Below are 26,746 nucleotides of genomic sequence, written 5' to 3' on the forward strand. Positions count from 1 at the left end.
AGGTTTTAAATTCATGAGAAAAAAAATCACATTTACAGAAAAAAGTATGAAAAAAAGAAAACAACGTACTTTTCGTAAATTATAACATAAATAGGACTTTATTCTTGTAAATTGACAAATTTACAGCCATCTTGTAAAGATATACTATCCACTGAAAATTAGTCACCACATGCATTATTGTCCAACTTATTATTGTATCAAATGTTTATGTTGGCCTGCAGTCAAGCACTTTGATGGTAATTACACCTGGGGATGCATGAATGCTGCTGGTACTGGGTAGCTGTGGTTTATTGAGGGGAAACCTACTGTGGCACCGCGATGCAGATCAATAGTTTCATGAAGAATCGACAAAGGTCTTTTTCAAATCTTTATTCCATGTTAATACCATAAATATACAAAACTGAAAACTATTTCACATGCGACAAAGGCCAGATGAGAGAGTGCATTAAATGTTCTTTTTACACGCGACTCAATAATGGGGACTGACATGATCATCTTTACAAAATATACAAGTACGGTATTCCTCTTAAATTACTGTCACAATTCTCATTCAGTGAACTGACATGGTCACAGGTCAAAAACACTTCATGTGGTTCAAAAACATTCTGTCGTGTAGACTGGCCTGCAAAATACACAAATAAACAAAGAGAGGGCGTGTGGAGCCATCAACTCTCATGTCGTGTAGTAAAAGTAGTTTCAGAATATTACAAACTAAAAATAAAATTAGATGGACATTTGGTACATTTCTCACAGCTTTTGAGGACATACAGTAGAATAACACTTGAGGGATTTTTTGTTGTTTTTGAATCGTTCACGCTAATCATTCAAAGCTTCCTTGCAAAGTCACTATCTGATGCTGACCACAAACACACATATACAATAATAACAACACATCATGTAAAATAGAACTTAAATTATGCCATAAATAAGAACAACTAAATAAAACCAGAAATGTGCTATCAAAATTCAAAGAACAAATACTGTTGTTAGTTTTGCCATGATTAGCGTTCAACATTTGCACAAGTATATTCCAGTCAACGTCAGTCCAACATGTCATGCATGCTCCTCACCACCAGGGGGTGCCAATGACAGTCTGTACAATTTAACTTCGTCTGTCTTAAGCGTTATCTGCCATATTGGGCTATTGGTCACATGCCAATCATTTTTTGGTACAATCTGACCATTTCACGCGTGTTTATCAGGGTGGGTCACATCTCTTAACACCCCCCCTACATCTTTACTAAGGCCTGTTTGCTGTATCCCAATAATGTGAAAAAAACAAAACAGCAAGAGGCCACGTCCAGATTCATAGCAGCTTTAGGTTTTTGTGACGAGCTACGAAGACATATGATTGTAACACACACACACACACACACACTGTATTTATCCCTTTCATGGGGTGTGTCCATTCCCTAAACAACCAATGGTACATGCAGATCACTTCTCTTTGACAAGTTCACCCCGCCCCGCCCCCTGCAAGGAGACACAGCGCTCTGAATGGATTATCTACCATGATGAGTGAAGAAGGTGATTCATTTAAGGAGAGTTACGGAGGGGGTTGCGATTCCAGTACCGCCTCAAGGGGGAGGACAGCGTGGGAGATGACAAAGCATGACTGGTGGGGGAATGTTTTGGACACACAATGCAGGTAAGGGTCCTTTTAAAGTTTGGATTTTGGGTGGGGATGCACAAGAGCCAATCAATGTTAGCATAGCAACATGAGCAAATCGGGTGATTTCGCAACAGGGCCAAATTGGTGCATCCAGAGTGTGTGTGAGGGAGTTGGCTGATGGGCGTGTGTCTCTGTGAGAGTGTTTACGGATGAGGTTTGAAGGCCCCCCGGGCGGCGTTGGTTGCGGCGTTAGCTGCGGCGTTGGCAGCTGCTGTCTGAACCGTCTTGTTCGACATGACGCCTGTGGCAAACTCCTGCTGAGCCTTCTCAAAGCTGGCACCGGTGGTACGATACAGCGCGTGCACCTGGACAGACACACACTTATTTAGTTTCACTCTATTATGCTGTCAGGTTGGCCCCAATTACGATGATCCTTTTCTTAATTGCGACAACGTAAATGATGAACAAAGTTGGAAAATTATGTGAAGAACTCTAAACATGTTATATTGCTGGGTAGGTGTATTCATATTTGGTAGCATTGTGTGTAGCCATTGCAACATTATTGCAAAAACTAAGTTGAAAACCGCTGCACGGCGACCGAGTGGTTAGCACGCAGGCCTCACAGCTAGGAAACCTGAGTTCAATCCCACCCTCGGCCATCTCTGTGTGGAGTTTTACATGTTCTCCCTGTGCATGCGTGGGTTTTCTCCGGGTACTCCGGTTTCCTCCCACATTCCAAAAACATGCTAGGTTAATTGGCGACTCCAAATTGTCCAAATTGTCCACATGTGAGTGTGAATGGTTGTTTGTCTATATGTGCCCTGTGATTGGCTGGCGACCAGTCCAGGGTGTACCCCAACTCTCGCCCAAAGACAGCTGGGAAAGGCTCCAGCACCCCCGCAACCCTCATGAGGATAAGCGGTAGAAAATGAATGAAAGTTGAAAATAGCCACTTGATTCAGAACCCACCCATAAAGCCAACCCTGAAAAATCATTTGGCACCAGCATCTTTTTTTACTTTTCTGACCTACTGTATAATTGTTGTTAGAATATTGTATTATCTACTTATCTATCTTATCTACTATGCCAGAGTTTCAGTTACTGAGGTTTGTACATTTGGAAGTGAGCCATGAAAGAAGCTTGGGATGGCTCTAAATGCTCCGTTTCAGATCATTTTGTATGCTACCGGCTCCCTGTAACGTCAGAGTGAGCTGGACTTCCTCATATTGGCATTCCCGAATACAAACTGTAGACCTGTAGGCATGCCTTGTGTGGTTATAAATTAAAACGGACCATTTTGGATAGCCAAGGAAATACAGGTGGAATAGGTGCAGATACTGGAAGATCTTGAAAGGTTTATGTGCGGGTTATTGTGTGGAGCTGCTCTATAGGAGTCCACAGCTCAATACAAAGGGTGGAAAAATGAGCATAATAGGTCCCCTTTTAAAAAAAGATTGTTGAGTTACAAGCATTTCGGAGGTCAACTGGTGGTGGCTTGCAAGGGGAATGTCTTACCTTTTTAAACATGATGAGCGAGCCCACAGACAGTGTCGTGAAGAGCGCGGCAATGAGTAACATGATGATGCCAACTGGTATACTGGTGTTAAGACCCATTAGAGCCGTGATCCAGCCACTGGATAACAAAAAGCAATCACAAGAAACAAAACTTGACAATGACAAGAAGTCACTTCTTAAAGGAACAGGAGCGGGATCTCACCATGTGCCCCAGCCTGTGATGCCGATAGTCTGTAGCACGTGAACCCCAAACTGGCAGATGTAGACAAAGAAGAAGACAAAGAAGCGGAAAGAACTGTCGCTCCTGTAGCGGGGACAGAGCGATACCACAGGGCTCATACACCTCACTGTTGTGAGATACTGAATATTCTTTGCTTTTTGTTCTCACCTGAAAGCCCCATAAAGCGGTCTGTACCAGCAGACAAAGGAACAGGGTGTAAAGAGCAGGAACCATAGCATGGCCAGACCGAAGTCCACACCATGACTCGGATCCACACAGAACCAGGCTAGGCAGCCAAACATGTTCACAAAGAGCGTCCCTGCGTGAACTGTTGGAAAAGACGACAAGATCAGCAATGGTGGCTAAAAGACAAGCCAAATGAAGCGGCTTGGGATTGCTGACTTACACATCCAGAGGTTGTACATGATCTTCACCGTCTTCTGGAACTCGATAGGTATGTCTACTGCAATGTCGTGATAGAAACACGGTCCTACAGGAAACTTCTCAGGCAGAGGAGGCCAGTTGTTTTTACGACCTGTGAAGACAATGTAAACAATGTTGATGATCACCTTCTTTCTGATATGCATGCATTGATGAGCTGCCTCTCAAAGAAAAGAGTAATACGTGTGTTCATGACTCACATCAGGACTGTAGATGATGGGCAAATTTCCAAGAAAATTGCAGTACATAGTATGTACATACATACAGCCACTTACATACAGCCTGATCACAACAAGGCAAACACAATATACTATGTAGATTTTTTTTTTTTAGAACCGCTATTGATTATTATTATTATAACCGATATTAAAGAAGTCCTTTGTATTGAGTTGTGGACTCCTATAGAGCAGCTACATACAATAACCGACACAGAAAGCTTTCCAGATCTTCCAGATTCTGCACCTTTTTATGTAGTGTTTCCATGGACTTCCTGCTTCTGACGGTCTGCTTAATTTACTCTGTCTCCGGCCCTCCTCTAGGTACTCCCACTACACTGTGATTGCTCACACTCTCAGGTGCTCCCGAGGAATTCCTGACATAGGTCCGCGTTGACTGAGTGCCTGCAATCTGCAGCCCATATAAAAAAAGCCCGAATCGCACGTCAGAAGAACTCTTTGTTAGAAAAAACTCCAAAAGCCACCCAAAACGTCTTCCAAATGCGCAACCTTCATTATCTGACACTTTAAAACAAAACTACAACATTATAACAACTTTTAGAGGTCCGAAAAATGTAAAAAGCATAATCGGTCCCCTTTAAAGAAGACAATAAAACCATTGTGCAAATGAAGAATATAATTGACGACATGGACCAAAATACAACCAGGAAGAATCAGACAAAACGGACGTCACTTCAACCGACCAACATGTTTTCTTTTCTATACTCACACAAGGTGGACATCAATACCTTCGACTCTTGCATCCCACTGTATGGCAAGAGCATCGCCATACCCAGCATCATTAAGTTCACCAACAGAAATGTAAAACCGCACAAACGTCTGCATGAATAAGCAACGCTGGAATTGCTAACAAAGATGTGGCAGGGAAAGATCCAAAGGACTTGGGAGTGCCAACTGCAAAATTGACATCAATTTAAATGGAGGACCAGAGGCCAGAGTGCTTGCTGTCAAAGACATCAGGCATCTGGACCGATACTAAAGACCACATCAACAAGACAACATGGAAAAAGAACACAACCTACAAACAAGGAGCCCAGACGGAAGGATCATATTCAGCAACATTTGACATCATCAGTATGCCGGCAGGGACTGATCTGCATGAACAGGATCTGGTTATGTATATTTCCAACAGCTATTTCCAACAAATTATGCATAAAGAAAACCCAAAAATGTTTGCAAATATGCAAATAAATTAAACCATTGCCATATTTTGGAGTCCTGATAATGCTACGCAAACCAAAAAGCTCAGTTTTGACCGTTTTACCCGTCTCCGCACAAACACTAAATTCTGCATCATGGTCAATTTAAATTAGACAATGGCCACAGCAAACCAACAACACAGATAGACTGCAGTCCTGTGGGAAACCACATTTGTCTTCTCGAATACCAGCAATCTACACAAACCTAAAGGTTGTATTGAGCGACCTCTGATGGATTGATGGACTTACTGACCTGCACCTCCGTGAGACTGCAGCTCTCTCTCCCTGCGGTCAAGCTCAGCTGCTTTCTTCTCCAACTCTTCCTGCCTTCTCAGCAACTCGGCCTGAGCACGTGCCTGGTCCTGTAACACATCCACATTGTTTTCATATTGGAAAATAACCAATAAGGTGAGCTGGCAGTGTGTTTTAAAGAATTTTATAACCTTTGCTCTGTTCAACAACTCTATTGATTAAGTACAAAAGTGACTACAAGTGGAAAAGTGTATCAACTTTCATAATATACTGTAGTCACTATGATTGACACACACGATGAGTACATTTTTGCACCTGTGTTTGTTGCTGCGAGTAGGCTGGGGGCTCTTCTGTGGGCTTCATGATGGCAGGCTGTGTGTTCTGGGCAGGTGCTGGAGTAGATTTGGGGGCATTTCCAGGGGCGGCCTATAAACCAGCAGGAATACACTCTTATATGTCAAAATTATAATTAGGCCATCATCCTATTTTGTCGGTGAAGTCCTAAAATGGAAGTGGATAGAATGAGGTCACACGGTAATATTCAAATTAAAATGAGGATGTTAAGATGACCGTTCTGGCATCTGTGAAGGGGTTGTATTCCTCTAGACCACCAGGAGGAGCAGATCGGGTAACCTGTGTCACCGAGGGATCCTGCACGATAGAGGGGATGGATTAAAATAGGACTTAGTCAGGGAGCCTGTTGACACTGTCAGTATGTACTGTGTCATACTAAGGGTTCTTAAATATTATAACCACTTTTATTATAAAAATCAATAGGAAGGCTGCACGATAATGTAAATAAGATGTGTTAATGAATTAATGCAGTCGCTCTGTGTGCAATAAAGTGAGCAGAGGAGGGCATCCCTTCATATAATGGTAGGGGAAACATTGTATTCATGATTTATATATTAATAACGATTAGTATTACTGTATTTTAAAATTGTGTCATTGATGAAATTGAAGTGTGGCCCACCTTAGATGATATGCAATCGCTTATAAAACATTTATCTAGAACACAATGTTCTGAAGCTTACAAACAGAATTTATGCCACACAATGTAAACAAGCAAGCGAGGCAGCCATGATGGCCACCCAGTCACGTGCTTCAAAGAGCCAGTCACAGGCCATCTTGCCAATCCCATCACTGACCACCACAACTTTTAAGAGAGGAAGACCTGAGTCAAAGCTCTTTTTGACAGGTGTACCTTGCAGATGAGACCATTTTTGTCTTCCTCATATTGAAAGTATGGTAAGACAGTTAAACCATATAAAAACTAATAACTACACATAACACACTAACCATATGGTTTTATATGACTTCATTTTCGATAAAGGGGTGATGTTTCTTTATTGATAATGTTGGTATTCTTTGTACACGATGTATTGGAGGTAAAGGTACAACTATCGTGGAACAACCCTGGAGTAAATACACAACTACGACATGTGTTGTCAATGCTACTTCGAAGACACGCACTTTCTGAAATGTTAAGTACACAGTATTTACATTAGCTAACCTAGCAAACGAGTATGCTAGAAAGCTAAGGCATATTGACGTTCAGTGAAGCTAGGAGCTCGCGTTCCTCCTACCGGGTTTGTAATAAACACTGTCAGCGACAAGCCATATACCGAGTTCTACTAGATACGAATTTCGAGTGTTTTATTAAATGTTCGATGACTATTATTATGTAGCTGACTTCGCTACCTTGCCAAGTAGCGAGGGAATCCTAGAACTAGCTAGCGAGCTAGCTAAAACAGTAGGACGTCCATCCGTGATAGCTTGCTAGCATAGTTAGCTACCTGGAAAGGATTGTTGAAGTCCGGGTCTGCGAACGGGTTGCTGTCAAAGTCAGACATTTTACAGCCAAACGGGTAATTCCTCCCAGTGTTTAAAGCGTTCGCCTGGCAAGAGTCGGTTCCGCGATTTTAAGTTTCCCCTCACTGCCGCCTGCGGTCTTTTCCGCCTCCCGCTGATGGAGCACCCTTCGCTGCTAGCTAGCCTGTTAGCTTAGTCCGTGGTACGCATGCACGCACACTCAAACGAATGGAAGTGTGACATCACGCATTCAGCACCGCGGACAGCATGACGTCATGCGAATCGATAATATGAATAGTAATTATTATTACTATACTATTACTATAATTATTATTCAGCATAATAGACTTTATTGGATGTTGACATAGCAGCTATAAATACAATATGGCGTCTATGATGATTTACTACATTACAGCCTCATCCATCGAACAAAGTCAGTTATTAAGTAGTTATGAAACATTCTTTCATTCATTCATTTTCTACCGCTTTTCCTCACGAGGGGCGCGGGGGGTGCTGGAGCCTATCCCAGATGTCTTCGACCGAGAGGCGGGGTACTCCCTGGACTGGTCGCCAGCCAATCACAGGGCACATATAGACAAACAACCATTCACACTCACATTCATACCTATGGACAATTTGGAGTTGCCAATTAACCTGTTTAACCTGTTTGTTTTTTCCAAGCATCCCAGCGCTGCATGGATACTGTAACCATGAGGTGTGGACTCGAGTCACGTGACTTTGACTCGAGTGAGTCTACTGTCACAATTTTGATGACTTTGGTTTTGACAGTATTCTCAAGGACTTACTACTTGAAGTGAACTTTGACATTAATGACTCGGGAGGTGATTTGGTGTTTAGATTGATGACTTGAAAATACTCGAGTGTATCAATATCTCAGTTGTTTACAGAAGCATTCGCACTTGTCGTGTTTGGTTTGGTTAAAACAAACTCTGTTGCTTGTGTGCTCTGGTGGTATGGGTCATTTGGTCAAGTGTGGACGCAATCTCCTGAACGGCATGTTTATATGCATACACCTCCAAACCCCATATGTAAGACGGCCTATCTTTTTCAGACAGTTTCCAACCGGTCAACACAGTATATCATTATCACAACATCAACATACTGTACATAAACAACTCCGACAATGCATGTAGGTACATATTAATGTGATAGCTTCATCACATTATTTCTTCATTTATTTCTCCATGTTTAATTTCAGCTGAACGAGCTGCAAGTCACCCCTCGCCTGCCCTCGGGACACCCCTGATGCAGGTTAAGTTTTTAAACCAATAATGGATTTGTGTGGTAAACCCAGCTCTACAAAAACATTATGTACAGTATTTTAACTCCTGTAGGTCAAATAAGACAGCCATCTTCCTCCATGTGATCATAATGAGGATGTTAACGATGATGACGCTAATGATGATGAGCATGATTAGCAATGGAAGCATCTGCTGTGTCGATGATCTCTGCTGCCAATGAGGAAGAGCTTTCGAGGCGCACTCGTCTCTTTCATAATATCTGTAATGATGACTTGTTTCTCGGAATAATCCCAGACTATAAATTGTTTTGGCCACTGTGCTTGTGCTTGGCGCGTCAGTTCCCCGCAGTTCTCCCCCGAGCCACTTGGGGGAGCTACAACGCCATTAGTAAACAGTTCTCAGCTTCACTTCTGGCAGAATTTTTTTTTCTTCTCATTTGCCTCCAATTTATTTTCATTCAAACGAAGGGTGACCATGTGAGGAACATCAGATGAGTTGACAGCCTGTAAATGTGATTTAAACATTTAAGCACCATTTACCCAGATTAACTTTCAATTGGAGAACAAATGCTATTAGGTGGAAATCTTACGGTATGCGGTAAATGGCAGCGCTTAAGATATTTCCATTTATATTTTTAAAATCTCATTGGTCATATTGGAACAAAAGGTGCTTTGCCTCTTTTGTGTTATAGAAGTATCAACTTTGACTATTAACTACTCAGTCTGCCGTATATGCACTCATTACCTATTTTATACAGAGCACATTGATGGACTCTAAATAAACACAGGCTGTGCATTCATTACAATTCACCTACTGTCCACAAATGCACACACAACCACACACACACACACACACAAAATGAGCATCAGTTCCTTCCCTAATCTTGTATTAATGGACCCAATCACAGACTCTATGAATAATCAATGACCAGTGGTCTGCAACCGCAGTGCTGAGACCTTGAGTAAAACTGAATTTTCCTAATCAGATGCACACACACCTTGAGGCCCTAATAAGCACTCTTAATGGTTTAGAATGTGTCACATGGTTTGTTTGCTGCCAAATGTGAAAGATAAACAAGCCGTGACATGGTTGTACCTTTTGTGTATGTACTGTATTTGTGTGCCTATAGAAGAAAAATGGTGGAAATGTCTGCCCTCGTCCTCACATCCTCTTGCTCTGCAGTCCACATATGAGAGTGTGTGTGTGTGGAAACAACCACTTTGGCTAATAGCTGCTACATTAGTCTCCTAACCAGCTGGTCATGGCCATTTAGAAATGTTCATTAGGTCGCCGACCAGAGTGGATAGGTGCGATAGTTCACTCCCCGCTGTCGACTGTAGAGGGACGAGCACAGGCGGACCAAGAGGGAGAGGCAAAGTCATTCGCCCGCAAACTTGACGACCAAGTGTTAAAAGCCGCGAATGCAATTATCCCCAGATTGCCCTGAATTAGAACCTGGCGTATAATTACATCTCATTAATGTCTATGAGTGTTATTTTAGAGTTCTGAAAGGTTGGATAAGCAGGACTTGATATTATGGCTTATTAATGCTGCAGCATCTGGTGCCATTCTGGCAATAATCTCATGGTGAATGGGACGGGGATGTACTGTTTCAGTGTGATGATCATATGGTGATACATCATATCGCCCCAGTTTCTCCAAATTTTACATAAATGAAAAGGCTCTTGTAAGAAAACTAAATATTTCCTTCTCCTCCAGCACCGTGTGATTAAAAAGCCATGCACCAAATGGACAGTCTATGGATAGTCAACAACTATACACTTTTTTTTAAATTTTAAAATTTGGGCTTCTAGCAGTTAGCATTAAAATTCGGGGGTCCCTCAAAATGTGTAAAAGCATTGGTGAATCATAAATAAACTTTGACCTACTTGTGTATTGGAATGCATCACAAAATCCAGATGTCGTCCTAAACTCTAAGCAGTGCTCACTAATGCATTTTTATCCACACCAAAAAACTGTCAGCAACCATATTGAAGAAATGTTATGCTTTTGTACTGCCATGCGTGAGTGTCTAACTTTAGAATATGTACATCCGCCCTCGTCCTGCCTGGACGATATGTTTGCAGTCAGCTCATGATAGGGATTTGGCAAAGTTTAGTGACTAACGTTAGCTGTCATAACCACACAATGACTCCAAATTGTTCGTCTCTTCTCTGAGAGTTGCTATTTTGTATCTGTGCCAAATGCCAAAGTCAAAAGAGAAAGGAACACGATCTTGTGGATCTACTACTTGTGAATCTGCTAGCTCTTGCAGCTTTGGTTGAAGCACTCCGTATATGCATATACACATGGGGACAGCTTTGAAAGATGGTGCAGGTATTATACCAGCCCTGCCGTCATCGAGACCCACCGAGGATCATGCAAGCAATTACCAATGCCAGTTGATGCAGTCGCAAATGGCGACAAATAAGCAACAAGACACCCCGGAACACATATTAATGAAACCACAGGCACGGGATCACATATACAAGATGGTGCAGAAGTTGGATTACATCGAACAAAACATGGGCACCTTAATGCAGGAGGTCCCAGATTTGAGAGTGATTACAGGGGACTAATGCAGTACTGAGGGCCACCATGAAAAGGATGATGAAGAAAAATGCAAAATCATCGAGGAACTGAAAATCACCATCAACGACATAGATCACAACACATGGATGAATGACATAATTGTGATGGGTCTCCGTATCAAACCCAGGTCTTATGTCAGGGCGGTGGCATAAAATGGATGTCGCTTCTACACAGCAACAATCAAACATCGACACTTGCAGGAAATTTCAAGACTGCTATACTGGAACGTCTGCACGAACGAGCATCTGACAAATGCCATGCAAGAAAGCACATGATCTGAGAAAACAAGGAAGGATCCAAGCGACTTGGAGTGCCAACTGCAAAACTTTCATCAAGCTAAATAGAGGACAGCAAATTCAAAAAACATTAGCCACGTTTACATGAGGAGTTTTTCCTCTTTCCGAATGGAATCTTTCAGAATGACTTTTCCGAATATATGGTATACATGGAAAGGAATATTCCAATCTCTTGTCTACATGCACCGCTATAATCAAACAGAATAGTCAATAGGGCATGCCCAGTAAAGCGTAAACATCAACATCACGTGATACCGGCTTCCCTGAGTTGTTCTTTCACTTGGAATAACTCCGTTTTTTGTTCGTTCAGACGTGAAATTTAGTTTGGATCAAAAACAAACTTTCTGCAGCAGTCCAGTGCTGATTGCTCACCTCCATTTTTAAAACTGAAGAACGTCTCGAGCTGCGTGTTACGTCATATCTGAGTATGTCCTGAACGAACGCACCCGGGATAAATTTAAACAGGAAAAGTTAATATTCAATCTTGCTAATATTTTATAATTAAACTCGGGACATGTTTTATATAAATATATATTTTCTTTTTAAAGAAAAACTGGACTTGTGAAGTATTGAAGGGTTTAGATTCTGTTCCACAGATTGCGGTAATGCACACTGAAAGCTGCTTGCCAACCGCCAATAAACAACAGAAGAAGAAGAACGCACCCTGACAACTTTCCGCTTGAGTGGGTACAAGATACCTCAATCGGATTGGGGAAAGGAATATTCCACCCTGTGAATCTGATTATAAGTTCATTCAGATTGGCATTTTTCTTTCGGAATGAGGTGTATACAAAGGTTAAATTCTTTCGGTTTGAGCAAATAAATTGAATGCAATTGGAATATTTGGGTCCATGTATACGTGGCTAATGAAAACAGTTGATGGAAGAAGAGTCTTGAATGGCTCATGTTGTTTCTGTTATTATTTGTCATCATTTTGATTGTTATATTTATGATCATTATTTATTATGGTTGTGAAAAATCACCATTACATCACGATGTATTAAAAAATCACATCTGCAATACATGTTATGCATTCCATTGTAAGATGATGTATGTTCAAATTAAATGAAAACCATACAATGAAACCATTACCATAACTTGGAATTATATAAGCATATGGTCAATCTGTTCTTTTAAACCACTATTAGTAACATATTCACGTCCGTGGTGTTACATTTTTTGGTTTAAAAAAAATCATTGTGAACTTTTCAGGTTAAATGAACTTCTCCAAATGTCAGCAAAAACAAAAGTGTTTCACTCAGATTTTTGTTTAGTGTGTATATTTAAATATGTTTGTTCTGATGGCCAGTCAGAGCACATTACACACAACGCCCTTCAACAGAGGGGGGGAAAAAACACAGATTGATTCTCCATTTCCATATTAATGAGCAGATTTGTTAAGAGCCGGCAGGAGAAGGAGAAAATAACAGGGTCTTCATAGGGCACGACATTTATAAATAAAGCTGATGCTGAGAAAAATGGAAATTAAACCTTTTAGTTTAATAAATTTGAGGTGTCCGCAGCAAAGCGAGCAATTTGCATTTCCATTTGTGCCCGAATAATGAGCGCGCAGGCCCATGATGAGCCCGCGAGAGGGCTGCTTTTCGGTCTCAAACTGTCAGGCAATCACTCCGGCGTGCAGCCCCTCCACGTCAGTGTCATTAGCTCAGGCCTGCTAACGCCGTTGCTCAGCTCTCTTAAGATTATTTGCTCAACTAGAGACACAGTGCACAAAAAGGGCCTTCAAATTTTGTGTTTCCCGAACTTGTCCTTGAATATTCAACACCGTCTCCATATGTAGGCGATCTTTTGTTGTTCTACCCATCTCTGAGACACGCACAGACCCAAACGCACGCACACATGTGGCATCACTGATTGAATTTATTGAGGAATGGATGTTGACTTAGACCACTCCAAGTAGGCTAGATTGTTGTTGTTCACGGATTGACAGAAAGACCCAGAGCGGCTGATTGAAAGTGCCTTTTAGCTTGCTCTCACTGTATATTTGATTTGGCAAAATGGAAGGGGGAGTCCAGTCTTTTCCCAGGATGCAAACGCAAGTCTCTGTGCTTGCACAAAGCATGTTTTGTGTTTGTCGCCACCGCCGCTGCGTGGCTAAAGGCTGCATAAAATGTACCCCTTTCAGGTATTAATTGAATAATGCGAGCACTCCTCCCGTCCGCCACTGAGTGCGCCACTCTTTCAGCGCCCCCCGCCTGTGACTTGACAAGATTTATCTGTGTTGTTCCAGCCAATGCGTGCCATTTGTTCCAAATGTTGGACATAAACATGCAAAGAGCAGAAGTGTGCACTCGTAAAATAAGCTCCTCAATGGTTGTTTTACAGCCTAAAGGGATCGCCTGGGTGATGGGGGGGGGGGGGGTTGCTGTCAGCATATCAAATCATGTTGGAGCTCTTGCTGAGCCATCAGCATGTTTTAAGTTCTCCCCCAAAGCAGCGATGTATTGAAAAGGAACAATTGCCTCCATAAAGTAAGAGCGAGAGAAAAGGGAGAGATGTGCAACATAGTGTTAAATATGCATACGTTATTTTCAAATCCTTTTTTAATGGGACATGTCTCATTCGGTTGCCTTATGCCTCCTTACAAACTTTAAAATGATCATTAGTTTTACACCTTCAGGAAGAATTTCCTGATAATGATTGTGCTCCACAATGCGGTTAAGACACCTCCCCTGCAAAGAGTAAAAGCAGCTGCCCTTTAATGAGCCTAATTCAAATACCCCTTCAGATTCGTAAGTTGTCGACATTGTGTATGGATGTGGCTCAATTGTGTGACTGTTAGATCGATTTGCTGATTTAGCACCTCTCTAATTTTCCACAGTGTAATATTTGCCTCACCTACCGCCATCTGTTTTTATTATCCGGGTGAATATGTTTGTCTAAGGATATCAATAATCATAAAAAAAGCCATGACTCACTCTCTCAATACTGTTTGTGCGCTGGCTCGGCTCAACAAATGCAAATATTCAACTTATTTTTAGATGTAATTGGTGGAAAGCAAATGTTATCTGCCTCAATTTTGCTAACTGTGCACGCTCCCATACACACCTACACTGCTGTGGCTGATGCCTTGACTGAGCGTGTGTTCTCCTATTACAGACAGTAATTACCGTCAGTCACCCTGTGTGTCCATAACAAGGCGGCATAATGCCCTAATCAAGCCTGGATTAATCCAACCCTCCCTCTAATCACTCTAAAAGTGATTTATATTGTTTTTCCTGTTCTGAACAAATGAAATCTGTAGCCTAAATTAATACTGGCTTTTCATCACCGGCAAGTTTAAAAAGCCACTAAGCGTCACATTCTTGTCATTAAGGTCTTGTCTAAGGATACATGTACATGCACGCAGACGCGAACACATTTAACACAAGTATACAGTATAATGTAATATTCCATTAAGTGGAGACTCTAATGACCATTAGTCCTCTGCTGAGGAAGGCTTTCAGACCCTGCAAATGAGGGTCATCAGGAGAATAGAATTTCATTTTGGTGGTTTGTTGCCTTTGATTTGATTATTTAAACGACATTTCTGCAATTACCAACTGTACTTTCAGGTGTAAATAAAGATCGCCATGAGTGAATATTCCAGGATTTTGTGGATGTTGTGAACATTGTAACACTGTAATGGACTCCCCCCTCCCCCAACCCTCACCATCGATCAATTATTTCAATGGAAAACGTTGTATATCATTCCGTGCAAGTCATTTGTCAAATTGTATCTGCCACAATCTTGCAATTTCTTGGTCTCAGGGTTTCATTTAAGATAGCGAGCCTTCTATTTTTGCTCCCATGCCTCCTGCTTTGTTCCATTGCCATTGTTAAACAAATCAATTCCAACATCGACTCACTTCCCACTGTTTTTCATTACAACGAACGAAGGCTGGACACGAATTGTAACGGAGCCCTGAAATTTCCTGCGTGCTATTCAGTCTGTGCTCGGAATACCAACCGACTCACAAGACGCACACTTAAGAAATGCAAATTGTGAGCCAATCTGGCGGCGCTATCTGGGCACTGCGGTTTCCATATTCATTTCCGTCCTACCCCGCAGTTCTCAAACTCCAAGAACAATCCGGGGGTTAAGCTGACAGGAAAATAAAACGGAGATCTGACTGTGTCGGCCGTCTCCCTCTCGTCGCATCCACTCGCTTTCTCTCGTCACCTGTGCTGCCCTCTCCTTCCTCCCCATCTTTCCCCCGTTCTCCCTTCGGTCCCCGCTCCCCTGTTCTCTTCATGCTGCGTAATTCTCATCTTACACACTCTGTTGCTCTGCGCTATGAATAATGCATGGTGTGTGAGAAATCCTCAATCTCATGCTTGGCTCCCAGCGAGCATTATGGAGCTTGCATCTCTATTACAAGAGATGGAGGAATGGACAGAGGGGTTATATCGCATATTACTTCGTTTTCTTGAATTCAAGCTCCAATCTAGGGTAGCATAAATGTGTAGGAACAATCTAAACGTGCACTCATTTTGCCATTAGTTGGCATAAATACCTTGTTTCAAAAAATTGGTTAATTTGAGATGCTGAGGTGTAACTAATCATCAGTGTAGATTAGTTATAGTCACTAGTTACTTTCCCTGAACTAGTAGCATAATTACTCCTTCATGAATGTAATAAATTACCAGGGAAAGTAATTCTGCTCTTACTGTTTTGAAAAGCCTTACAATATGTAAAGAATTTTTCGCTGATGCTTCATGAGGTTAGAGTTCCATTAAGAATGGAAATCTCAGGGTACCAAAGGATACGATACCAGACTGTATTATCTCGAGATAGCGATAATTTATAAATAATAATTCCTGCTGTCAAATTATTGTAAATTTTAATCAGATTAGATCCCATTTTAATCAGATTTCTACTCTATTTTACTGCATACACGGTGACCGAGTGGTTAGCATGTAGGCCACACAGTCAGGAGATCGGGAAGACCTGGGTTCGAATCTTTGCTTAAAGTGTGCAGTTTGCATGTTGCCCCTGTGTATCCCAAAAACATGCATGTTAGGTTATTGGAGACTCCAAATTGACCATACATATGAACGTTACAGCTGGGATAGGCTATATAGATAGATAATCTGCAGTCTGAGTCTGTCATCATGTTGCCTTGATGAGTTACCCACGAGTTACCCACTCTAAAGTCTGTGCTTGGCAATTTGCTACTACAACTCACTCATTTAAGTTACTTCTCACTTCAGACTGGAACATTTCCAAAGGCCCTAAAAACTGCTGTCATTAAGCCTCTTCTGAAGAAGAGCAGTCTTGATGCCACAGTCCTTAGCAACTATAGCCCCATATCAAACCTGCCATTCTTGGGGAAAGTCTTAGAAAATTTTGTACACCAACGGCTTACCGACTTTCTTCTCTCTAGCAATGTGTTTGACACTTTCCAATCAGGTTTCAGGCCCCAACACAGCACTCAGACAGCTCCGATCAAGGTGACCAATGATATCTGTCTGAACACAGATGCAGGCAAAGTTTCACTTTTAGTTCTGCTAGACCCTAGTGCTGCCTTTGACACAGTTGGCCATGTGATCTTATTTCAGAGGTTAGAAAGTTGAGTGGGAAACTCTGGTACTTCTCTAAAATTGTTAAAGTTCTATCTGGAGGACATAAATTACTTTGTTGGAATTGGTGACTGTGTCTCAGACCAAATGACTATGACCTGTGGTGTTCCCCAGGGGTCAATCCTGGGGCCCTATTGGGGCTTCCTGTAGGCCAGCTAACACGCTGCTGCAATGTGTCCTACCACATCTATGCAGATGACTCTCAGATCTATGTCACTGACAACAGGTGAACATTTTGTGCAATAACATCATCGCTTATGTTATATTGTTGTGGGATCGCTAGGTCTTGTTCAGCTACTTCTTGAAAGTACATTTTTACTTTGCTATGCTGTGCCTGGCTCGTGTGCCAGGTCGGATAACTGTTAGATATCAATGCACCACGTTTCATTGTAACAGTAACAGCATTGAAAAGGTCATAATTAGATGACTCGTTATTAGAAAACAATGTAATCTATGCTCGACAAGATTACAGCAATGATTGCATTAGCACCACCCTTCTAAACACAGACAAGTGTATCTTTTTCGAAAATGGATGTACACATGTGAAGGTACTTCACATTCATTCATGAATGCCAGAACATAGGGCCATTGTTAAGATAGTGCTTCTCTAGGAAAATGTACACTGATTGTGACCAAAAAAAAATTCAATTCTCAAACTACACATAACCCAATTGTTGATAAACTAGTTTTGAATAAAAATGAGGACTCGCAGTTGGTATACAGTACATGGTACTCATTTGAAAATGAGTGTATTTTTATGAATTTACATGTAAGTTGTAGATCTTTGTAAGTGAAAACTTCTCCAAAACTCAAAATATCTTGTGTGGTCTACTATAAACATTTGACACTTATCAACTCAAATCAGAGGCTGCGCGGCGGGCGAGTGGTTAGGGCGCAGGCAGGAGACCAGAGTTCAATTCCACCATTAACCCTCGGCCATTTCTGTGTGAAGTTTGCATGTTCTCCCCGTGCATGCGTGGGTTTTCTCCGGGTACTCCGGTTTCCTCCCACATTCCAAAAACATGCTAGGTTAATTGGCGACTCCAAATTGTCCATAGGTATGAATGTGAGTGTGAATGGTTGTTTGTCTATATGTGCCCTGTGATTGGCTGGTGATCAGTTGTAATTTATATAATCCTCAATCTTTATTCATGTGGAAGTAAAACAATTTGACTTTTCCAAGTAATCATAGAGACATAATTTTACAAACTTTTCAAACTGTACCTAGTTGGTAGACAAACAGAAGGCACACAACATTCCAAATCAACTAATTTCGTTCATGTCATCTCTGAGGATTTGGTTGTTTAATGAGCAGATGCATTGTGTGTATGCGTCTGTGAGTGCGAGTGATGCTACATAGACTGAAGTTTTATGGGGTGTGTACACACTATAAAAGCACTGAAGAGTTAAAGTGCTTTTCCACCACGCTCAAAGCCATGTGTCAGCAGCAGACCACTAAATCCACACAATTCCCTCGAACACTTTCTCTTCCTCTGATAGTCCATCATGGCTCCGTTTCAGGTGGCTGGGCCGCTGTGGCTGACGGGGCCGAGTCCTTGAGGAGATCATGTGTCTGTGGAAAGTACAGGACAAGCTCTGATGTTGGAGCTTTGGAATGATTCTTTGGCTGCTGCCCCCCCCCCCCCGCTTTCTTTCTGGTCTGTTTGGTTCAAATGTCTCTATGATAGAGTTCCGTGGCGTCACCTGTACTGATTGGAGTGCCTTGAATGATTATGACTCAGCCACGTGTCTTCACCTTTAAATGACCTGCCTCATTATGTGTATTGTTATACATCATTACCTCCATCACAAAGGCTGTTTTCATTGCTGTTAATTTGTCAGCAACTTTTGGTAGCAATTCAAGATAAGGCATGTGGATTATTTGAATTTGTTGAGTTAGTTAGATTGGGTGCATCACATCAGTTCACAGTTCCATATGTCCAAAAGGAGTAGGAAGAAGCAAAGCTTATTAAATCCTACCCCTCCATCTGGTACTTTTACAATAAGTAACCATTACATTTGTTCACTTCCTGCTTTCCGTAATACAGTTTAAGGGTTTTTTTTTTTTTACATTTTTTTAATTTTGTAATATTTTGTCATATTGTCATATGGTACATACAATGGCATAATGTGTACCATAGTAAGTGTCAATATAGTGATATATATAGCACATCATGACTGGTTCAAGACTCTTCATCCTTGTATTTAGCAAACATCAACTGCTTGTATTGTTTCTTGAATTGGCTCATCCTTGTGCATTGTTTGAGGTCCTTACTCAATCCATTCCATAGTTTGATTCCACATCCTGAAATGCTATGGCTTTTTAATGTAGTCCTAGCATAGAAGTGTTTCAAATTTAGTTCTTCCCTGAGATCATATTTCTCCTCTCTTGTAGAGAAGTATTGGATGACATTTTTAGCTAATTGGTTATTTTTAGCCTTGCATTATTTTAGCTGTTTGAAGATTAACTATATTGACCAAATAATCCTAGTTTTAATGAGCACTTCATTCAATCCATATACTAGCTCAATTTTGTCAGTAAAGTTAAATAATGTATTGATAAATTAAGGTATATGAGAAAACACATTGAATCTGCATCGAAATGTAATTTCCTTCCCTCTCAGCAAATATTCTCATCTCTGAGTCACTCAAGTAACTGAAAACTTGAAGCACATTTTCCCCAAAGGTCTACAATACTATGTCTGCTGTTGCTTTAAATATCTTGTGTGCCAGCTGATTGTATTGTTAAATGTATTAATGTTGTTACTCTAAATTCCAATTACATTTCTGGAACCAAAATGCATCGGCTTATTTTGAAGTCTTAACCAAGCAGTCTGCATAATTTCTTTTTTTTTTTCAAACATCGTTTTTTATGTAATCTGAATAATATACAAAAACACAAACTCCTTGGAGGAGGTTCTAATATATAATGCCTTACGATAAATTCAAGAATATGCAGGAGTTGGATAACAGTAAATGTTTTTCAGCCAATGTTGGAGAGCTACATTAATTCACAATAAAAAGCAGAAATGGTGATTATAATTAAGAGCCAGCCGTTCTTCTATGGTCCTTAAATGCCCAAACATATTACTGTCGTAGTGGGGAAAAGGCCTCCAACTCCTTTTTGTCTTTTCTCTACTCGTTTTTTGGAGGAAGCCCAGATGAATCACGCTAACGACCCGCCCTCTGTGCGGCCACGCTGCACAGGAATTAATATCCAAGCAATGAAGATATAGGGCAAATAGGTGAGAATAGGGAGCCTGGTATTCACTCTTGGGTGCTACGTGCTCAGGCACAGGCACACACACATCCATGCGCTTGCAGATCATGCACACAGACCCTGACAGGCAGGCTATTATCCCCCAGCCCGGGCTGCCGTAATTGGCTATCTCTTTTTACAAATGTGGCTTCGCCTGACTCGCATATCAGCCCCTGTCTCATCAACCATGTAGGGGTCACAGTGTTCATGCTCGTGTGTGTGTGTCTCTGTGTGTGTTTGTCTTTTTATGTGCATGTATCTGGAAGGGTGACCTGTGTGTCCATCACTGGTATGTCTCCTCTTCACATGGTCATTAATGTTCCGAGCTAAACGAGCCAACGGATGCTAAGTGTGACCAAGGCTGGCTCCTCCTTAGTAGCGCCTAAGTATTTTGGTCATTACATTGCTAATAGCACCCAGACAATTTCAACCTCAGCTGTCCGATGACAAAATACTAGCTCAGTTCAGATCATCGCTTATGTTATTATTGTGGGATCACCAGGTCTTGTTCAGCTACTTCTTGAAAGTACATTTTTACCCATATTTTTAAAATATACTAGACTTATAATACTGCAATGTAATGAATAAAAGATGTAGCAAGAACATTTCATATTTTATAAATGCAAAATCATCACACTGACAGCTAACAAGGTATTTAAAGAAATTCAATTATTTTCCAAAAAATATTAATGAAAAATGATGCTGTTTTATAGTTGAATACAGCCTATTAGTAAAAAGGAGTTATGCAGATTGAAGCAAATTTTACTTATGTTTTGCCGAAATGCTTTTCAAGCATTTGCCTGCACAACCGCAATGTTGTAGATTTTTTTAGGGTTTTTTTTTTGTCAAGATCTCGGTGGCCTCCCCTGAAGTTTCTTCCATGTATTTGATAAGATCGAAACGTTTAAAACAATTGGAATCATACAGAATGTGCATTTATAAAACAATTCAATGGATAAATTTCATCATGACCTGCCTGCCCGACGACACGTCACTGCATGTAATATAGTGTACGTATGCTGCTAAATATTGTACACATCAGCAGGATTTGTCAAACATTGAGCTGGTCGCTAACTCAACTGTAGCCAAGGGAGAGACTTCTTAAGAATGGAGCAAATTACAATGGAGTTTTACTTTAAGAGAAGTCCCAGAGGTCACGATGTAATTACTTTCCCACCAGGCTTGGCTCTGGGGTCTGAAATTATATCACGCCTAATAGGGTTGATTTAAACTTATATTTGAGAAGGCAACTGCTTGCCTATCACACTCTTGCGCCTTGTTAATCCTTAACCAATGAATTAACCCTTATTACCAGTGTTGGAATATAGATGAGTGATCTCTCCCTCTCTTCCCACTTGGACTCTTCTCCCCTCCAAGCCCTCTTGTTCCCTTCATCTAGCGTTCTGTGATGGGGACGTCTGGGGTCAGTGATTCTGTCCTGCGAGTTCCTCTTGCATTCAAATTATTCTGACCCTAGAGCAGCCCAATCAGCTGACCAATAAATGACTTTAAACCCCACCCCATTTCCAACAGCCAGCTGCTGTGCTAAATAGCGCAGAAGGAGGGCACAAACATGCACATGTTGGCATCACCTCAGTTTTAAATGGAAAAACATAGCGATGTGCTTTTGGTGAGGTCCCTTTTAAACTGCCACTCTTCCTTTTTGTAAATAACATGCCTCAGCTCCACTTGACTGACAGGCACACACACATACAACAAGTTGAGTGCTCTCATTCGAGATTGGTGACGGAGTGTTGACTGTTTTTGCCAGTGGTACATCTGTGGTACTCATCTCTTCAAACCATCTTTTAAAAGCATGTGCATCAGAGCAGTCACTCTTCCCATAAACCCTTCTGGGAAGACAATATGTGCCAAAGCAAAGTATTGCTCTATTGCTCCTGAAAGTAAACAAGAGTTATCATTTTTGAATATTCATGTCTTTTGTGACGATGTTAATTTGTACCTGTTTTTTTAAATGCAAAAAGCTTCCAAGCTTTTTAGTGTAACTTAGTTTCAGTTTTTTTTTAGCAGCCTATAAACTCTACAGCGTGTCTTTTTACTACTAATTTTAACAGTGGTGCTTCCATAGTTGAACACGATTGCAGTTTTTTCCTAAAAAGGAAACAAATGAGACATTAGTACTACTCTATCAGAATACATTTTCCCCACAAGAAATAATGTAAATCAAGTTGAGAAAGCCAAAAAAAAAGGTTTTTATAAGGGATGTTCTGATCAGGATTTTATGCTGCTGCCTGAAATTGTCTGATATCGATTACATGGATTAATTTTACACATTTAAATAAAATATAACACCAAGAATTATTTACAATTTTCACATTTTCACATATGCAACTGAACTGTCTGTGTGCATGTGTTTTTTCCGCTTAAAACTGCACCAACGTTCTCTCTTCTACTGTGGAGTTGCATCATCACTTAAGCTTGTTTTGTGGTGTGATAATGCGCAGAAAAAGGAAAGGAAATATGTGTTCATGTTTCACATAAAGCTTGTGAATGACGCAAGCTTTATGTGAATGGCAAAGATAGTGTGGGTCGCCGGTCACCTAAATCATAACTTTCACTTTGTAGATGTCATATGACATCAGTCAGCAACCTCTCAGGAAAAAAAGTGGACAACAGATGTTGGCAGACGGAATGCTCCCATAAGAAGCACCCACCAAGCCCGGGCGCCCCAAGCGCCATCTGCGGCTGTTGAGGCTCCAGCCCAGCCAGAGAGCAGCAAGCCGCGCAAGTGTGCTGAAGCACCCGAGACCCAGACTCACACCCCCAGTAGCCCAGGGAAGGCCAGACAAGGCAGGGTCCACTTTACGAGGCCACAGCACACTCCCGCCCATTCCAGAGCTTCACCTAGATGCCCGACATCACCCACCCCTCATGTTGTCTGCCTATAAATTATGTAACCATGATGTAAACATAACAACAGTGATGGTTGCAACTTGGCTCACAGCAACTGTTATGTACAATGCGGTATACAATTTGCTTTCTGGTACTCACGATTCCCTTTCATATTTACTCATAAGATTGTTTATAAATAATTGTTTAAATCTATTTAGCGTATCACAAGTTTTCATCTGTAAATCTAAATCATTCCATATAGACTCCTTTGATTGACATACATCTCTGCTTTACATTTGTTCGTACCTTCCCTTTTGCATACACACTCATTCCTCGTAGATCATATTGACTAGCACGAATCTGAAACATACTGAAAAATCTGGCTTGTGTGTTTTAAAGACAAAATGTCACAAAACAGTGGTTAGCGCGCAGGTCACTTGGGTTCGATTCCCCGCTTGGGCATCATTGTGTGGAATTTGCATCTTCTCCCCATTCATGGGTTTACTCCGGTTTCCTCCCACATTCCAAAAACATGCTAGGTTAATTGTTGACTCCAAATTGTCCATAGGTATGAATGTGAATGTGAATGGTTGTTTGTCTATAAGTTTGTTTGTCTAAGGAAGTCCGCCCCGCTGTGATGTCACAAAGGGTCAGTTTTACCACACCTTTTGAAACCGAGCGTTTTGAGCCATCCCAAACTTCTTTCAGGGCTCAATTCCAAAAGCGAAAACGTCATTATCTGAAATTATGACATCGTTTAACACGAGAATACAACATATACACCCCTGGCTAATAGTCAACTAAAAAACGTGGAATTATCCATTTTATCCCAGCACTTTGTAGGTATACGTTTGTTTTGACTCTTTCCTACGAACAGCGAATGGATACTGTAGTCGCAAATCACCTATTTATAGTTCTTTCATCCAGCACAGATAAAATATGGCATTATAAACCCCATTCTGTCTGTTTTTTAGCTTCACACTTACACTATGTTAAGTCAAAGTCGTAAAGCGGGCTTATAAGGCTGGCATCAGGCAGAAAACAATGTTAGAAAATGGCTATTGTGATTGTTCACATCCCATCAGCAGTGAAAGAAACATTCATAACTTACTTCCATAGGTATGAATGTGAGTGTGAATGGTTGTTTGTCTATATGTGCCCTGTGATTGGCTGGCCACCAGTCCACGGTGTACCCCGCCTTTCGCCCGAAGACAGCTGGGATAGGCTCCAGCATGCCCACGACCGTCGTGAGGATAAGTGGTAGAAAATGAATGAAAGTCACAAGAGCAGAAGCTAGGCGGATAACTACAGTAGCTGGCTCGCGCCAGTGAGGCAGAGTGACGGTAATGAGATTGAAAGGTGAGAGACCGGTATCGATAGCCTTAGCCTGTGACAAGATGTCATCAATTGACTCCATATTTTACAAAGTATTTTTCATTCTCACATTAACTTTCATCTGGTTACACTCGCTAGAGTAGATGAAAAATGTATTCTCAACGTCTCAAATCGTAGCCGCAAAATTCAACCATTTAGACGCAGTCTGGAGTTCTGGGTATCACCAGCAGGAATCGATCCCGCTGCCTTGACTTCACCGTTGTATGTATCCACCTCGCTATCCACTTCAAAGATTTCTACACACATTTTCGGTCCTTTGTATCCTCTGCAACGGATGACTTGTCTGTGCTTGTGAATTTGGATGAGCGTCCACTCTTATTGTGTGTGACCTCTGTCTCTCTGGCGGTTTGCCGTCTTGGATAACATTTTGACATTCTGGTCTCCTCCCTCAGACACGGCGATGCTTCGGGCCGAGGGTGAATGGGGGGCCCAATGATAAGGCTTCACTCACAATTAACAGGCTGCAGTGGAGAGGCGAGAGGGGGAAATTGAACTGTCAGAGAGGAGAAGAGAGAAGAGTGGAGGAGAGCGGAAGGGTGGCAGTGTGATGGGGGAGGGGTGACCCCATCCTGCAAAATGGAGCCCGTCATAATTTGTTCATTTGGTGCCCATCAGCCTCTACCTTTCCTGTGTAACGCCACACTTCTGACCTTCCTCCCACTGTCTCACTCTTCATTCCTCTTCTTTCTCTTTTTCGCCACACTCCATTGCTCATCTTCCTTTTCTCACCCCCGCTGCCTACATTCACTCATCCCAACATTTCCACCATATTTCACACTGTGTACAAATTACACATTTTAGCAGCATTATTCTGATTAGATTCACCAATTTCTGATTTAGGAGAGAAATTACCGGGAGGTTTCAGGAGCGGAGGAAATAGGAGGAATGGAATCGACAAGACCCCCCGGAACCGTTTGCCCTTCCTCTGTGAGGGATGTGATGGATGGTAATGTTCACGTTAAATAAGCAGAGAGGCTTTTAGCAGCTCTGTATTTAAATGCCAAATGCTGATGGGCCTTAATGAGGTAATACTGCTGAGAGCAATTAGCCTGGTACAGACGGGCTATTCCCATCAACACACGGAGACTTGTACACTCGCAGCATTTGAATTGAACACAATGAGAAACGCACATATAATCATTTTTGACGTAATTAGTCCATGAAAGCATCTAAAAAGCAAAGGTTGATTACAGTATTAATTGGAGGCCATGCAGATGAATTCAAAAGTACGGCAATTCAGCAATGACTTATTTTCATATCTCATGTTAACCCCACTATAGCAATTAACCAATTAAAGCCTTTCCTTACCTGTGTCAGTGTAGTGTACCTTACTGCACTGTATTCCAAGTATTATATATTATATTATATTATATTATATTATATTATATTACATTACATTACATTACATTACATTACATTACATTACATTACATTACATTACATTACATTACATTACATTACATTATATATTTGGCCACAAAATTGTCAAAATGGTAAAAAAGTCAATTGTAAATAGGATGTAAAAATTATCATTGGTTATTATTAACAGTTTCCTAGTGTTGGTGTAAGAATTTGTTTGCATTTTCATTGCTTATGCAGTGATAAAAAATGTAAAATACAAAAGGATTTAAGGATGATTATAGGATCATGGATAAGTTATAGTAGGGGTGAGCAAACTACGGCCCGGAGGCCACATCCGTCCCACCAAGTGTTTTAATACGGCCGGCCCGTTCTTTCCAAAGTATTTCATTGAAATTCAACATACAACCTGGCGTCATGGCTTGAACCAACCTTTTCATGGTTTAAGTCGCTGTTTTATCAATTCAATTTCATTATTTGATGTGGTCTGTTGTTTACAAAGTGCTCCTGAAAAAAGAGACACAAGCACATAATAATAATTCATTCATTCCATTCATTTTCTACTGCTTATCCTCACAAGGGTGGGTGGGGGGGGTGCTGGAGCCTATCCCAGCTGTCTTCGGGCGAGAGGCGGGGTACACCTTGGACTGGTCGCCAGCCAATCACAGGGCACATACTATAGACAAACAACAATTTGGAGTCGCCAATTAACCTAGCATGTTTTTGAAATGTGGGAGGAAACCGGAGTACCCGGAGAAAACCCACGCATGCACGGGGAGAACATGCAAACTCCACACAGAGACAGCCTAGGGTGGAATTGAACTCGGGTCTCCTAGCTGTGAAGTCTGCTCGCTAACCAC

The 26,746-nt window shown here is 41.4% G+C and overlaps 1 protein-coding gene across 2 annotated transcripts; it reads right to left on the reverse strand.

Moving 5' to 3' along the window:
- Positions 1-234: 234 nt before the first annotated feature.
- Positions 235-7,507, reverse strand: scamp1 (secretory carrier membrane protein 1). 2 transcript variants are annotated; one of them, XM_058071422.2, is made up of 9 exons: positions 7,272-7,506; positions 6,046-6,126; positions 5,791-5,901; positions 5,477-5,585; positions 3,754-3,882; positions 3,516-3,675; positions 3,330-3,431; positions 3,128-3,245; positions 236-1,977 (listed from the first exon to the last, which is right to left on the reverse strand). In XM_058071422.2, exons 1-9 carry the CDS (start codon positions 7,326-7,328, stop codon positions 1,816-1,818), a joined length of 1,029 nt encoding a protein of 342 aa, XP_057927405.1. In that variant the 5' UTR covers positions 7,329-7,506; the 3' UTR covers positions 236-1,815. The 2 variants fall into 2 exon arrangements, with proteins under 2 accessions (XP_057927406.1, XP_057927405.1); XM_058071423.2 differs by lacking the exon at positions 6,046-6,126 and having other exon boundaries at positions 235-1,977; positions 7,272-7,507.
- Positions 7,508-26,746: the final 19,239 nt, after the last annotated feature.

This window comes from Doryrhamphus excisus, linkage group LG3 (assembly GCF_037039965.1).
Source record: "Doryrhamphus excisus strain RoL-2023G ecotype Guam linkage group LG3, RoL_Dexc_Guam_v1.1, whole genome shotgun sequence".
NCBI classification, from domain to species: Eukaryota; Metazoa; Chordata; class Actinopteri; order Syngnathiformes; family Syngnathidae; genus Doryrhamphus; species Doryrhamphus excisus.

Bases quoted from the DNA above. Each gene is read 5' to 3' on its own strand.
- scamp1 (XM_058071422.2), bottom strand. From the start codon at position 7,328: ATGTCTGACTTTGACAGCAACCCGTTCGCAGACCCGGACTTCAACAAT. The intron at 5,902-6,045 runs GTCATCTTAACA...GCTGGTTTATAG, and splicing joins CCTTCACAGATGCCAGAACG to GCCGCCCCTGGAAATGCCCC. The intron at 3,246-3,329 runs GTGAGATCCCGC...TTTGTTATCCAG, and splicing joins ATCACAGGCTGGGGCACATG to TGGCTGGATCACGGCTCTAA.